General features: G+C 46.7%; 1 protein-coding gene across 1 annotated transcript; it reads right to left on the bottom strand.

Moving 5' to 3' along the window:
• Window positions 1–1,486: 1,486 nt before the first annotated feature.
• Window positions 1,487–6,836, bottom strand: PHOX2B (paired like homeobox 2B). Its single transcript, XM_044418342.1, has 3 exons — window positions 6,596–6,836; window positions 4,825–5,012; window positions 1,487–1,930 (listed from the first exon to the last, which is right to left on the bottom strand). The coding sequence occupies exons 1-3, from the start codon at window positions 6,834–6,836 to the stop codon at window positions 1,487–1,489; spliced, it is 873 nt and encodes a 290-aa protein (XP_044274277.1).
• Window positions 6,837–14,592: the final 7,756 nt, after the last annotated feature.

A 14,592-nucleotide genomic window follows, 5' to 3' on the forward strand; every position in this document is an offset into this window, starting at 1 on the left:
GATGAATATGCCAATGTAAACCAGCACCAACTTGTTCATCATGCACACAAAGAAAAATGATTTGGCACGCCACTTGAAATCTTCCTAAGGTAGGTTGAGCCATGTCCCTGGCAACTGTCAGATCAGTTTAGGCCAACTGGTTCGTCTTAATGTGAAAAGAAAACTTTGGTAGGTGCATAAAGTTCAGTCAGTACAACTTGCAACTTTTACGAGGGCTGGCCATAGAAAGATTTCAACAAGCCTTCAAAATGTGCTCTGCTCCATAGAAAATACAGAGGAATCTGGTTAGGCTGCAATCTTAAAAGCACTCACTAGGGAGTAAGCTCTGTTGCTGGCGGTGTGTTTTATTTCTGAGTAAATATACTAGGATTACTCTGTTGAGAGCTTGCAAAACTCTCCTATTGTAGAACATAAAATCCAAATTCTTTAATGTTTAGAATGTCCACATTTGTCATATGCTAGCAAAGTTGTTAAATCTGATACCAAAGCATTAAGTTGAAAGTTCTACCAGCCTCACAGATGCATTTAGAAGCTATACGCTAGTATGAATCACAACTTGTTCACCCCGTAACTTTTATATCTAGTTAATGTCAAATTTGTTAACTAAAAGTACCTTAGTTCACTGTGTGCATCTGAATTCCTGTTTAATCTATGGCAGAACATCTTCCCTCTGCACATGTGCTGGTTCTCTTTCCTGTCTCCTACTTTAAATGTTCTGAGGCTCAACTGTGTCCCTGATAGCAAGTCCGGGCCTTCAACTTAAGCCTTGCCTTTAGTGGCAGAGTGGTACTGCGCCTCCCAACAATATGAAAAGGGTGGTTTAGGAGGGTCTGGTTCGCCAGTGGCTGTGCCAAATCACATGTGCACTGGAACGATCTGCAGTATGAACTGGAACCAGGAAGTGGCCACCAGCCAGCCACACTCAAAGCACATCAGCCCTAAGAAACAGCCTGGGTAAGTGGTGGAAAAATTACATTGCAGCAACAACAACAACAACACAACACTGGCAGCTCGGTGACAGTTTTCTCCTGCTAAGAGGCTGCAAAAGGGTGGGAGGGCCGCCCGAGAAGGCTGAGCTGCAGCATCTACTGCGCAAGGACGCTGGACACGCGGCAGCGAGGTGATGGAGCGTTACTTTTATTCTTATCTGAGACCGGCAAGGTTCTTGCAAGTCCCACGTGGCCAGTTCTTCGGGCGCCTTCTCTGCATCGGTTCTGCAGGGAGGGAAGGAAGTAAAGCTCCCGCACGTCGGCTGCGGGGGAACGCCGAGGGCCAAGCCGTGCGGTGGACCAGCGTCGCGCCCCGACTCGCTGCTCCAGGCGCTATCCCCGCCGAGCCGGACAAGGGCAGCAACCGCACGCGCAGGGCGGATGCAGGCGGCGTATCGCGAGCCCCTGCAGGGGGCGCCAAATCCTCGCTTTCAGCCCGGCGGCAATAGGCGGAGCGGCCGGCAAGACAGGCCCGGTCCCGCCCCGCGGCCGCCAGTTCAAAACATGCTGCTCTTGACCAAGGTGCCTTTGGTGCCGTTGGGTCTCTGCAGCGAGGAGAGCACGCTGGCGAAGGGCCCGCCTAAGGAATCCGGGATGGAGGTAATGGGCCCCGGTCCCGGAGCCCAGCCTTGGCCGGGCCCCGCCGCCGCCAAGCCGCCGGGCGCCGCGCCTTTGCCAGCTTCCGGCCCGGGCCCGCCGCCGCCAGCCCCACCTTGGCCCCCGGCGGGGCTGGGGCCGCCGCCTCCGCAGCTGGGCGCCGGGTTGGGGTTGGGCCCAGGCCCGCCTGTACTGTCTGGGTCGGTGCTTTTGGCTTCTTTGCTCTCATCGTCCCGCGACGAGTCCGATTTCTTCCCCGACGAGCCGTTCTTGGCTGCTGCCGCCGCCGCCGCCGCCGCCCGCTCCTGCTTGCGGAATTTCGCCCGGCGGTTCTGGAACCAGACCTAGGTCGGGGACGAAGAGTTGGGGAGGAGGAAGAAAGAGAGAGGGCAGTTCAGTGGACTGGACGGGAGGAGGGGGAGGGGATCCCCGCAGAAGGGGTGTCTCATCCCGAGCTGCCGCATCGTTTTGACAGAGCCGTTCTAGTTAATCCAGAATAACGTCCCGTCTGAGTCTGTATCTGCCCTGACGAAATGGGATTAAAGCCCCCGCTTTTCTCCCCAACGCCTGTTTTGAAAGGCTTCTGCATGCTGCGCCCCTGCTTCCGGAATCCTCAACACTGCTGGTTGTAAAAATAATGATCTAGATGGGCCAAGAGCCTGGTAAAACCATTGCTGGTCACTAGCATTGTTTTTGTACAGTTTGGAGGAAGTAACTTTGGCACTAAGTGAATGTGAGCATCAACCCCCAAACATGAAAATATTTATTCAGTCTCTACTACTCTTGGCTATCCAGTGTGGTGAATTAAATTTATCCAGTAGCTTAACTGTGGCCACAAGTAAGATCATTGCCAGGACAGCCTTGTTGGGTGGCCAGTAGAACTTTTATCCCAGAGTCTTACCTCATCGGGGATTGGGGACAAGAAAATCCTTAGCATTTTGTGGCATCTTACAGACAACCAATGTTATCTTGTGGTTACCTGTGCTCTGTGATAAGATCTGACTTGGTAAATGGTCTAGTAGATTGGACCCAGTATTTAAAGGGCGCTAACTGAATCAACTTGAGTAATTAATGCTAGCTCAAGGAAAGCATTCAGACAAACACAAGCATTCAGAACACACAACATTGCTGCAAGCTGTTGGGATGGCTATTGGTGCCAACAGCTATCCTTTGAAAAAAAGTGCACCTACAACTTCTAGCATTCTTCAGCCATCCATGCTGTCTGAACAACTGTAGAATTGTGCTCTAAGCCTGCAATCCCATTCTCATTTACCTGGGCCTAAGCTCCATTGTACTCAATGGGACTTGCTTCTGAGTGATATGTATTATGATTGAACATTAAGGCTGAAATTTTGTGCCTGATTTCCTAGATGTAAGTCCCATTGAACTCTGGATAGACACGCATAGGATTGTGCTGTAAATATCCAGGCTGGAAATCATCTCAGCAATGATTTCAGTTGCAGAGTATTTCCTCTTTCAGGTGATGACACAACTAAGTCACTAGAGTAATTTACTCCCTCCTATGTGGGACAATGGGAAAATGAAGTACTTCACTACTAATGTACACCTGGGGAGAATTGCTGTTTGAGAGCCAGTGCATAAACTAGCCCTTTATAACTTTAACCATAAGTGCTGCTGCTTTTGAGTTTCCTTGGCATTCTTACTAACAACTCTTGGTAGACCAGTGGGCTCCCAGTCTTCCTCCAACTTGGTGCTGTCCAAAGATGTTGAACTACAAGTCTGGGGAGTTGTAGTCCAGACCTTTAGAGGATTCCAAGCTGATAATCCAACCATTCTGAAGATGTGGCCAGGTGTGTTTTGTGCATGATTACCTTCAATGGGTTTTCCAGTCAGCAGGTAACACCAATAACCTCTAAAGCTTCCCAACAGTCATATGTCTTTGAAGTGCTTCCTGTTCTGTACTACGGGTGTCCAGATATCATTCCTATGCTCTTCAGCCTGTCTGTATGGTTATTCATTCTTTATTGTATCCAGTGTTAGTCTAACTTAAGTCCCACTCATTTCATTGAGTAGGACTAACATTTGCTACAACTCTGTGCTTTCCCAGGGCATGCTTTGGCCTGGGCATCTCTCTGGCTTGCTCTACAGATGTTTTGCTTCTCCAATCAACTCCTATGCATCACATCAGGAACCTGAACAGCTTTGCTGTCTTAGAAGTAAATCCCATTACTTCCTTTGCAGTGAATGCATATAGGCTTACATCATTATTTATTAACCAACCTTCCATGCTCACAACCTAATGCTCAAGAGTGATGAAGGGGTGGGATGTTTATGATGTGAAGATTTTTTTCAGATCCATGGAACCAATAAAGGAGGAATATATACCGGGAATACAGATCAGTTGATCACATGGTAGAGCATATTTGATTTTAATGTGGGACCCTTCATATTTTTAGAACATAGTTGTTGGCTGATATGCATGAAATCACATTATGTTTCCATAGACAAGAGCACTGCTGTCAAGAAGAGGAAAAGTCACTCTTGTTCAAAAATAATAAGGGACCCAAATATTTAGCTCAGCCTTTCTTAGCAATACTGTAACATGCTGACTTCCTCAACCATCCATTTGATACTGTTCAGCCAGCCAGGACCAAAATGGACAAGATAGTTATACTTATCAAACAGATGGCTCCTATAAGTGAGCCAAGCCACATGGGTGATGTACTGTGGCCACTGAAGCCTATAAGGAAATTTCTGTCCTGTCCAAGTATGTATGCTCAGTCAGAGCTGCAATTTCTAGGTACTTTAATGTCATGGTAAGTTTGAGACTTCTTAGATGCCACACTTTATGACTATTTCAGCAAAAATGCCCTCTATGACTGATAAAGAAATGGCTAGATATAAAGTTGATGACCAAACTCCTATTTCCCGGCACCAACAACATTTAGAACCGATTTTTTTGAATGGAACAAAATAGTACAGCCATTTTCAGCCTATGTTTCTCTGCCCACTGAATTAAAGGGGATACACTTCATGCTTTGGATCTCTCTCTCTCTCTCTCTCTCTCTCTCTCTCTCTCTCTCTCTCTCTCTCGTTACAAGTTCATTAAAAAAAAGTCTGAATCAACCCAAAAAGTCCTAGATGATCATTGGTTCTGCAATGTGACACAAGTTCATGCAGGAGGAAGTGGGATCATCACTGCTGCAGTTGCAACTGCTCAGAAGTAATTCACAAGGATGCAACTTAAAACCAACCCTCCCTGGGATCTTTTCCCTACCTGAACTCTGGCTTCAGTGAGATCAATTTTCAAGGCCAGCTCCTCCCTGGTGTAGATGTCTGGGTAGTGGGTCTCCGCGAATACCCTTTCCAGTTCCTTAAGCTGGGCGCTGGTGAATGTGGTCCGAATACGCCTTTGCTTCCTTTTCTCGTTCAAGCCTCCATGGTCGGTGAAGAGCTTGTAGGGGACTAAGGAAGGAAGGGAAAGGATGTTCCGGGGGAGATAAATTAATAAGATGCTGTGATAATCCAGACAAAAATATTTTTAAAAGGACTTCTGTAAAAGTATTCAAATAATGCCTCTACAATTAACTTGCAATGCTATCAATTGGATCAAGATATAATCATATTTAGATTAAGGCCACCGAATTCAATAGGACTTAAGTCAGTCATTACAAACTTAAATTTCACTGATTTCAGTGGGTCTGCTCTGAATATGTATATATATATATTGGTACATGGTAACTTACTGTCAGCTGGACCCGTTTAGGATGTGCTGTCAGAAAACTGACCCAAAATCGTGCCCATTTCATAATTCTGTTTCCTGGGATGACTAAATTTTAAGAATGAAGTCCCCCTTTTCCCACATTGCATAGGAAAATACAATCTGACACGAAATTGACACACAGGAAGGAGAATATGAATGTTGCCAATGGGTCACCCAAAATACAAGATACTAAACAGAAATAGAAATGGGAAGGGTGGGAAGAATGCCAGTTTTATGGTAACTTGGGATGGGTGAGGGTGAAGTGGAATGAAATCTTGCAATGCTTCCCCGTCAAAAGTGATTAATCACGAAACAGTTGGTGGCAAATCAAGCGCTGAACAGAATTCACACACTAAATGCAGATGGAAAGCGTTTGCACGAGAGCGTACAAATGTTACCTTCTAGCTAAGCTTAGCTTGGTTGAAAACCGAACTAAAAACAAAGTCCGAAAGTGCCACCAGGAATGTGGAAGATGTGGTCCAACTCCCACTGAATGCAATAGTGCACGGAATGGAGCATGGTAAGCGGTTTATCCTAGGGAGGTTTACTCGGAAGTAAATCCCATTGCTCTCGATGGGTCTTACTCCCAGGTAAGTGTGTTCAGTCTGCAACCCAGGACATCTCCGGGATCGAAGGTCGCCTTCTTTCGCCCAAGCTGATTTTGTTCCAAGAGAGGGGCTTAAAGGAAATAAAGACACGAGAGCAAGCATCCTAGGATCTATGCGTTTGTGTGTGTATATAGACATATACAGAAACACACGCACACTATACACACATCTCAGTTTTATGTCTCGTTTGCTGTTGCTGGTAGATGTGGTTTCTTAAAAAAGAAAAAAAGCGATGATGATGATGGTGGTGAAGAAGAAGACAGTGTCAGTAATGAGCTTTTCCTCCCGGCTTATTTAATTATTTCCCTAGCTTTTCCGTCTCCCTCGCAAAGTAAATAAATTATGCCGATCATTTTGGCAGCTTAAGATAATTTTGTTGGCGGTTTCGGGTGTGACTTCGGATAGTGTAACGGTGTAAGTGAATTACACCCCCCCTTCTTCCTCTCTCTCTCTCTCTCTCTCTCTCTCTCTCTGTCTCTCCCCCTCCTCTCCTCTCTTTCCCTGCAATCGCTCCTAACGTGATAAATTCTTTCATTTGTGTAAGCAAATTTCGTTTGGTAAATACTAAACACATTGCCATTTCCAAAATGCAATCAAGGCGAGCTTTTCGGTGGGGCTTGGCTTTCTCTCCTCTCCTTTTCCCTTCGTTGCCAGCCAGCCGGGCGGAGGGTCCTTACCTGCCGCGTAGGGACTGCTCTGGTGGTCCCTAAGAGTGCCCAGGCTGCAGGATCCGGGCGTGAGGGACGGGCACCCGGAGGTGGCCCCGAAAGTGGTCCTGATCGGGTTATATTGGAAGCCACTCGCTTGGCTGCACGAACTGAAGTCAGCGTAAGCCGAAGCCAGGCTGGACGTATCCATGCCAGCCATACACGACTCGTAGGCGGAGGAATTGAGGTAAGAATATTCCATTTTATACATTGAAAAGGCTCGGGGTGGCCCAGCCAACGGGTTTGGGGGGCTGGCGGCGGGGAAAAGAAGCGGCGCCTCGGATCGGGCTCGCGAAGGGGGGGCCGGGGGTGGGTGGGAGAGCCAAGGCGAGGGAGAGATGCTCACAGCTCGGCTCTTGCTTCCAGAGTGGCCTCCCCGCTACCAGCCGAGCCGAGTTTTATGAAAAAACGGCTCCTATGAGCTGCCTTGCCTGAGGTCTCTAGAGCATATAGTCCTCATAATAAACTTGGCTCTTTCCACTTGGACAATAGCAAAGCGGTTGGTCTGAACGCTGGCGCTTTTTACATGACAATAACTCATCAGTCTATTGGGCTGGCAACTGGGGTGGGGGTGGGGGTGAGGTGGGGGGAGCAAGAAAAGAGGGGAAGAGGAGGGGGGAGAGAGGGAGGGAGGGAGGGAGGGAGGGAGGAAGAGAGCTGTCCAAGTTCCCTCTGGCTGATTCCTGCATCTCTAATTAGAATTTAATACACACCATTTACGTCCCCGAGCCTCCTTTTTCTAAGCAGTCTCCCTGCCCTTTAATTCAATCAGCCTCCTTTGGAAAGAATGAAAGTTGGGTGACGATTTTCCCTGATCGGATTTGCCCAAGCTTTTAAGCCTCCTTCTTAACTGATCATATATACCTTGGAAGAAAGAAGAGTGTGTGTGCGCGCGCAAAGCGAGGTGTCCCCCCCCCCCCCCCGCAACGTTAAAAAAAAATCCTCCCCCTTCTTCTGGCATTATTATTATTATTATTATTATTATTATTATTATTCTAGAGGAAAACCTGGATGTCATCGTTTGAAACCCGCTTTGTAAGAGCGTTACACGCTCAATTTCAATACAAAGAGGCCCCCTGAAGGGCGTGAAATGTGATGAAGGCCCGGACACTGGCAGAACTCGGGCACCCTGTGAAATTGACCGGGAGGGGGCACAGGGGTAGGTGGGGGCAGCGACAGTGGCAGCAGCAGAGGATTCTGCGAGCGAGCAGGTTTCTCCAGAAGGCACCTGGGCCAAGGCAGAGGACCCCTGCCTTTCTTCTCCTCGGATTGATCTTGCCAGTTGCTAATATTGTCGCTGCCCCGGAGCCCCCTTGCTAGGCTGGTGAGTATCCCCCGCCCTTAAGTCAGCCAACGAGAAAAGATTTCCCACGACCAACAGCTGGATTCTTAAACACGACCTTTAGACTCAGGCCTGCATTTAAGCTGCTGATCGGTCCACATGTAAGTTTTCGTGTTTGCTTTTTCTTCCTCCAGATTCTTTTTGCTTCCATTCTCTCTTGCCCTCTCCCGCCTCCTGCTGAGAGGCGAGGCGTCCAGGGGAAAAATGGCGCGAATGTGCATGTGCTCACTAAACCAATTTCCCCGGCCAGAACCAATAAGCCTGTATATATATATGATTATTTTCAGTGGGAGAGATTTCGGCATGCTTCTGTCGAACTCGAGTGCTTAATTTTAATTTATTTATTTTTAACCAGATCCTGCGGTTTCTTGTGTTTCTTTAGTGCAAACTGGAAATTACTAGTATTCACACCTTGGTGCCTTGGTTTTCTCCATGAAGCCAACATCTTTTCCGACTTTACTGGCATACTATATTGCTCTCTTTTAATAATCCTTCTTCATATGCCCTTGTACAAATGATATTATTCACTCAGTCATTCCTTTCTTTCTCTCCCTATCCCATGAACCCGAACTAATCCATTCCATCTCAAATCTTTATTGCAGAGTTCACCGAGCTCCGTTTTGCACGGAGGTCTGCAACCTAGTTGAGGACAAATCTTCTCTCTCCCCACTCCCCCCCAATAATATTCATACAGGGAATTTTCTTTCATTAAAATCTGCGTCTCCCCTGGGCTGGTAGAGAAAACGGCGGGAATAGGAAAAAAAAAGGTAAACTAACTCGTTCTATGCAAAATAAGCCCACCCTGGATATTTCCTAAGATATAACTGTGCGGGTAATTAGCTTCATTACATTCATTACCTCCCTTTCTGTCCTCAATAACAAGTCGGTAATTAAAGTAACAAACTCAGAGTCTTTACAGAGGCCCTTAACCGATCCGCAGTCTTCGCCGAGCGCTAAATGGTTTAATTCCAGGGCGGGCCGAAAGGGGGGACGCGCCGCGCGATGCTGCTGGGTGGCCAGCCCGACCGGCGCGTTTATTACTCTTTCCAAAGGCTGGCGAGCGGGACTTAATGGCCATTACAAGGGAGAAAGAGGTGTGCGTCGGCGAGCAGTCCCCGTGACTCACCGGCGACGCGTAAGAAAGCAGAGGATTCCTGAAAGGACGCCCCACCCGCCCCAGTGAAATCGAGGGCCGAACTCTCGCCGCGCCCCAGGCCGGGCGGTGCAGCGAGAGTTTTAATGGTGCGCGCGCTCCCCCTGCCCCCTTTCTTTTAATGCAATTGCGCTTGGAGGTGGCGCAACGTGCATGGATAAAACGCCAGTCTTGGGATGGGATCCTAGGAGGAGGAACAGGATGCGGCGACTCCCGGACAGGCGAGGAGAGTGGAGAAGGAGGCGGAGAGGCGCGCAGGGCGGCTCTTCATGGTGGGATCAAGTGATTAAGGCAGGCGCAGTAGATAGGGTGGCCTCGCCAGGCTCCAAAGCGGCTCTGCAGGGCCGTCGGCAGCAAAACTTCTGTCTTCGGACACCCACCGAAGTGCTGCAAAGAGTGAGAAGGCTCAAAGGGCGACCGCGAGTTGCACGGAGCTTTCTTGGCCCTCTGGCTCGTAAGTATGAACGCCCAGCCATTCCGGAAAGGGAGAAGCTTGCTCTTGCATCGCCCGCAGCCCCAAGCCGAGTCCGCGGAATGACTTCAGCCCAGTCGCTCTGCCCACCTGTTGAAGGCCTCGATTGATCCACGTGGTCTTGACTGTTTCGACCCGGGCTCGGCCTGCAAGATTAGCGAAGATTGGCCCCGGAGCAACCGCACTAACGAGGCCTGCTTCCTTCGGATGCAGAGCCAAGATAAATTAGGACTGTGGGCCATATTTAGCCTCCTCTCCCAGTGGCATGATTGTTATCTGATTCCTGGCCTACTTCGTGGCACAGGTGACCTTTAAGAACACAAGAAGAGTCCTGTTGGATCACACCAAGTTTTCCAGCTTCTAAATGTCAGCAATGGCATGCTGGATTCTGCCAAGGAGCCTTCAAGTAATGCGGAAGTCAAACATCCCAGCTTCTGGTGTTCAGAGGTATACTGTGCCTCACTGAGGTCCCACTGAGCCATCCCAGCTAACACTCTTTATATTGCAATGTCTTCATGTGTTTGGTTTATCATTTTAAAAAAAGTGAGAGACAGTTGAATTCTACAAGTTAAGCTTGGATTTTGTGAATTGATGTTCCCTTTTTATCACTTCTGCACATAGTGCATATACTTTTTGCTTGGGAGGAGGAGAAATAATCTCACTCTATCCAGTCTTTCCATACTATTGATGATTTTAAACACCTCTGTTGTGCCCTCCAGTCCTGTTAGTCTCTCTCTGAAACTAATGTGGCAAACTAAACCAAAAAGTCGTCACAGCCAGATCAATTCACATCAACATATATGTGATGTTGGGGAAGGTATCTATTATAGAAACATAGAAACAGACTGAGTCAGAAGGGGCCTCCCAAGCCATCTAGTCTGACCCCCAGCTCTAGCTGGCTTCGCTCATGACATGCCTACCATGTGCATTATCTTGCACTTGTGCAGAATTGCAGTTCTGAGATAATCTTGTGTTGTCCTTCACATTCTGCTTTGGATTTAACTACCCTGAGCCATTGATATCATTCACCAGCTTGGTTACCTATCACCCTTGGCTCCTGATTATTTGTGAATACGGTAAATAGCAGTTGGAGGACCCATTCTGAAAGCTGTCCATCCCATCATCTGTTTCCTGTTCTTCAGACCTGCTGTTCTATATAATATGTGTCTTTATGAAAATACAGATTCCTTTTTATTCAGCCAGATAAAATGTATGTACTTTTCAGAATGTTCAGTTTTCCGGTTTATCAAAAATACAGTTAAGGTAGTCAAGCAAAGGTTTGCCTAGTCTTAGGCCAGCTACTTATTTCCTTCCAACATTAATGCAGTCCTGTGGCAAATTAAGCTAAAACCATGTACAATGGGGGGAGGGGGGCTCAAAAGTAAGCTGCATTCATTGAAGACAAAAGCTAACACCATGATATATTTGTCAGTCTTTAAGATATCATAGAAATCCACTGTTTATGTTCCAACAGACTGAGAGAAATGCTCTTCTGAAATATGTCTTCTGTTTGTTTTTCCAAAATTAGCCTACTTGCCAGTTTCATGGCACTAAGGGCATAAGTCAATGCAAAGTGAGATAGAAAAAACCCTACAATTGCCAGCCAGTCATATCTATCCCATTGATTGATAGAGTGATTGATTTATAAACCATCCTTCACTAAAAAGTCCCACACTGCATCTTTGGCTGACAGAACAGTCTATAACAACCTTGTAGTGACACCCTTCTTGCAGGTTGGAGGGCAGTATTGAGAAAGAATGGCTTACAGCAGCCCTATCATTTAGCTGCTGTAAGAATCCCCCTACCTTTTAAGTTGTGGCAGAGATCAATCTACTTAGATTTTTCTATCAGACCACATCAGGCAGTCAGTTCCATGTGGGAACCCATGAGCCACTCAGAGGTGTTAAACCTCTTTCAGGCCAAAGACTGAATGCCATTTTGGACAAATCCGTGGGAAGAGGACAGTCCAGTCTTGGGACCAACATCCAGAAACACCAAGATACACCAGCTGAGAGTACTTGCTGCCTTAGAAGAAGCATTTCTTCTCAGAATGGGGGAAAAACTGCACAAAAGCTGGGAAAACCACCAAATAGCTTGGGACCAGGAAAGGGAAGTGGCCACCTAGGATCCCAGGGAGCTGGTAAGCCTAAGGTTCTTGTACCCCTGCTTTATACAAAGGATGACAAAGCAAAGTTTGGTCAGTGCTCCGTCCTATTCAGCCAGGCGGTTTTGTATGCATTTAGGGATCTAGGAGAAATATACCAATCTCCACCTTATACAAGAGTTCAAAACTCCTTTGTTGGAGAGTTCTTCTTCACCCATCCCACCTCCTCCTGTGTATTCCTGCCTTCTCATGCACACAGTTGGAACTTTTGTATCATCTAGAACATGATACTTCCAGTTGTCTGTCAGATTGCCCGCAAGTCCTTATGAGCACTAGGTACTCAAGTAATGGGAACAGACTGTAAGAATATGCCAGACTCCATGCATGCCCTCATGTGGCTGAGCAGAACTATCAGTGCCGAGTTCTTGTGTAAGCTGATTGTCCTTCACTTACCAAGTATTGGTGATGCTGCAGGGCATGATCTGTGGAAGAATCTTGTTTTTATTTGCCTTTGAAAAATTGAAGCTGGAAAGGTTTTTTCGTGGAGGATGTAGGAATGATTAACCCTTTCTTGCTCCGCTGTTTTCTCAGAGTCTGGATATGGAGAGGCAGTGTTTCTTGTCCTCTGACTAAAGTCAGCCAGCCTCTCATACGAGGAAGAACTGGTGAATGAATGGCTGGGAGTAATGAACAAGTGTTTTCTCCCTGATGGTCCTGTCAGTACCTGCAGCATTTTGGATTGCAGGAACTAGGCAGAACGCCTTTCTGTGATCTATCTCTGCAACCTGGAAATGTCTAAGAGGCATTGGATGAGTCTCCAGGCCAAAGGCTAGAACTGGCACATAAATTTAGCTACACTTAGGACATTTAAGGATGTATCTCCACATGTCCTGCAATTCAGTAGTGAACCCAAAACTGACTGGCTGAAACTTGCCATTTTCTGCACACTTTGGCGTGGCTATATTATTTTCAATAGCCCATAGGCCTCTGGCCAGAGATTATAAAGCAGTTAAGGGTTGATGCTTAATTTGGCTGTTACATATGACCAGAATAGGTCTCCCTAACTTTTTTTGAGTTATGGACACATTTAGAAATTTGAGAAACGGCTGTGGGCACCACCACAAAATGCCCATGGACCTGCTATGCCTATAGATCTTAGGCTTCGTCTTACTCAGCAAAGACTTTGTTTTGTACCTATTGAACGCAGCAACATCTTTTAAAAGGATTGTCTAATTCAGCCAATTATTGGCAGTGCAATATAGTTAATGCTTGTTTTAAATGTATGTTTTGCTAATGTGTTCTTTTTGGGTGGAGGTTACTGCACAGAATACTCTTTTGTACCAGAACACTCTTTAATATTCACTGATGGACACGTTGTTTTTGATAATTTACCTGCTTCGTGAAAATAAATAAATGGAAAAGGAGAGTTATTCTCTGCACCCTTTTGACAGCTAAAAGACTGCAGCCTGTTCTAGATGGAGTTGCACACCCTTTGAAAGAGCAGGTTTGTAGCTTGGAGGTGCTGGTTGACACTTGAAGCCATCTTTGACACTTGAAACCCAGGTGGCTTTAGTGGCACAGAGTGCCTTCTTCCATCTTTGGCTGGTGGCCCAGCTGTGCCTCTATCTGGACAGAGAAAGGCTGCTATCAATGATCTGTTCTCTGATAATCTCTAAACTAAGAGTACTGCAATGGATTCTACATAGGGCTCCACCTGGAGGGTGATCAGGACTGCTGCTTCTGCAAAATGCAGTAGCCAGAGTAATAAAAGGGACCGTAGCACCAATTTTGGCCCACTTGCATTGGCTGCCTGTATGCTTCTGAGTTTAAGGTGCATAAAGCCCTACATATCATGAGACCACAATACCTGATGGAACGCCTCTCCCAACTATATCTAGACACTGTGATCATGATCTGGAGTCTGTCTGCCTCTGATTAGCACCTCCAAGGGAGGCTTGGTTGGTGGGAAAAGGAGAAGGACCTTTTCAGTGGTGGTCTCCGCACTATGGAACACGGTCCCCAGTGAGGCCCACCTACCACCAACTTTTTGACATCAGGTTAAGACTGTTCTCTACTGCAGGCCATTTAATTAGTTACTGTAATATTGGGGCTTGTACATATATTTTTTAAAAACATTTTTTAAAAACTGGGTCCATGAAAGCGACATGTTAGAGATTCGTTTGGATGTCCCCTGGCTTAGAACATGGATGATTGTCCTAGTGCTATTTCATTAAGTGTCATGGATAGGACCGGTGGTTTTAGGTTGGGGTCTCCAGTGTGCCACTTACAGGTAGCAATACATCAGTGGACACCCCTCTTGGCACCCACCAGGCTGCCTGTCCCTTACTGATTTGATGTGATTTTAATTATTTCTGGTAGATACCATACTGCAGGGCTAAGAGGTGTCTTACAGTGCCACCTTTATTTGGATTCGGAGGAGTGTTTTTGTGTTTTGGAGCTCAGATCATACCTATGTTTTATACTTAAGTTCTTGGGTAAATCATTTTCCTTTTAATCTCACCAGTTTGCCTTCTGGAAAAAAAGAGTACTTTGGGACCAGCCAGGCCTTCCAAGACAGTCTTTTATGTATGGGAAGCCCCTCATGGCAGCCATTTTGTGAGAGCACCCACACACTTTCAAAATTCCAAATGTGCCTGGCCACTGACCTGAAATGTTTGGGGAAGCTCTATTTCAGGTGGAAATGCTTTCTGGACCAGGAAGGGCTAGCCCTGCTCCTACCACAATGTCTCCCAAAATGGCCTTTTTCATATCTACCTACCTCTTATCTATGAGATTTGTACCTGTTCCAGCTCTACCAGAAGCCATTAAGAAACAGTGTAAGGCTTCTTACCATGGCTAGAGCAACAGAAAGTGTCTGGACAGTTCATTTTGAGGT

This window comes from Varanus komodoensis, unplaced genomic scaffold, assembly GCF_004798865.1.
Source record: "Varanus komodoensis strain SLA01 unplaced genomic scaffold, ASM479886v1 scaffold9, whole genome shotgun sequence".
Taxonomy (NCBI): Eukaryota; Metazoa; Chordata; class Lepidosauria; order Squamata; family Varanidae; genus Varanus; species Varanus komodoensis.

Excerpts from the sequence above, each read along its gene's own strand:
- PHOX2B (XM_044418342.1), bottom strand. The coding sequence starts at position 6,836 with ATGTATAAAATGGAATATTCTTACCTCAATTCCTCCGCCTACGAGTCG. Across the intron at positions 5,013-6,595 it reads GAGCAGTCCCTACGCGGCAG|TCCCCTACAAGCTCTTCACC; the intron begins GTAAGGACCCTC and ends TTCCTTCCTTAG. Across the intron at positions 1,931-4,824 it reads TCACTGAAGCCAGAGTTCAG|GTCTGGTTCCAGAACCGCCG; the intron begins GTAGGGAAAAGA and ends TCCCCGACCTAG.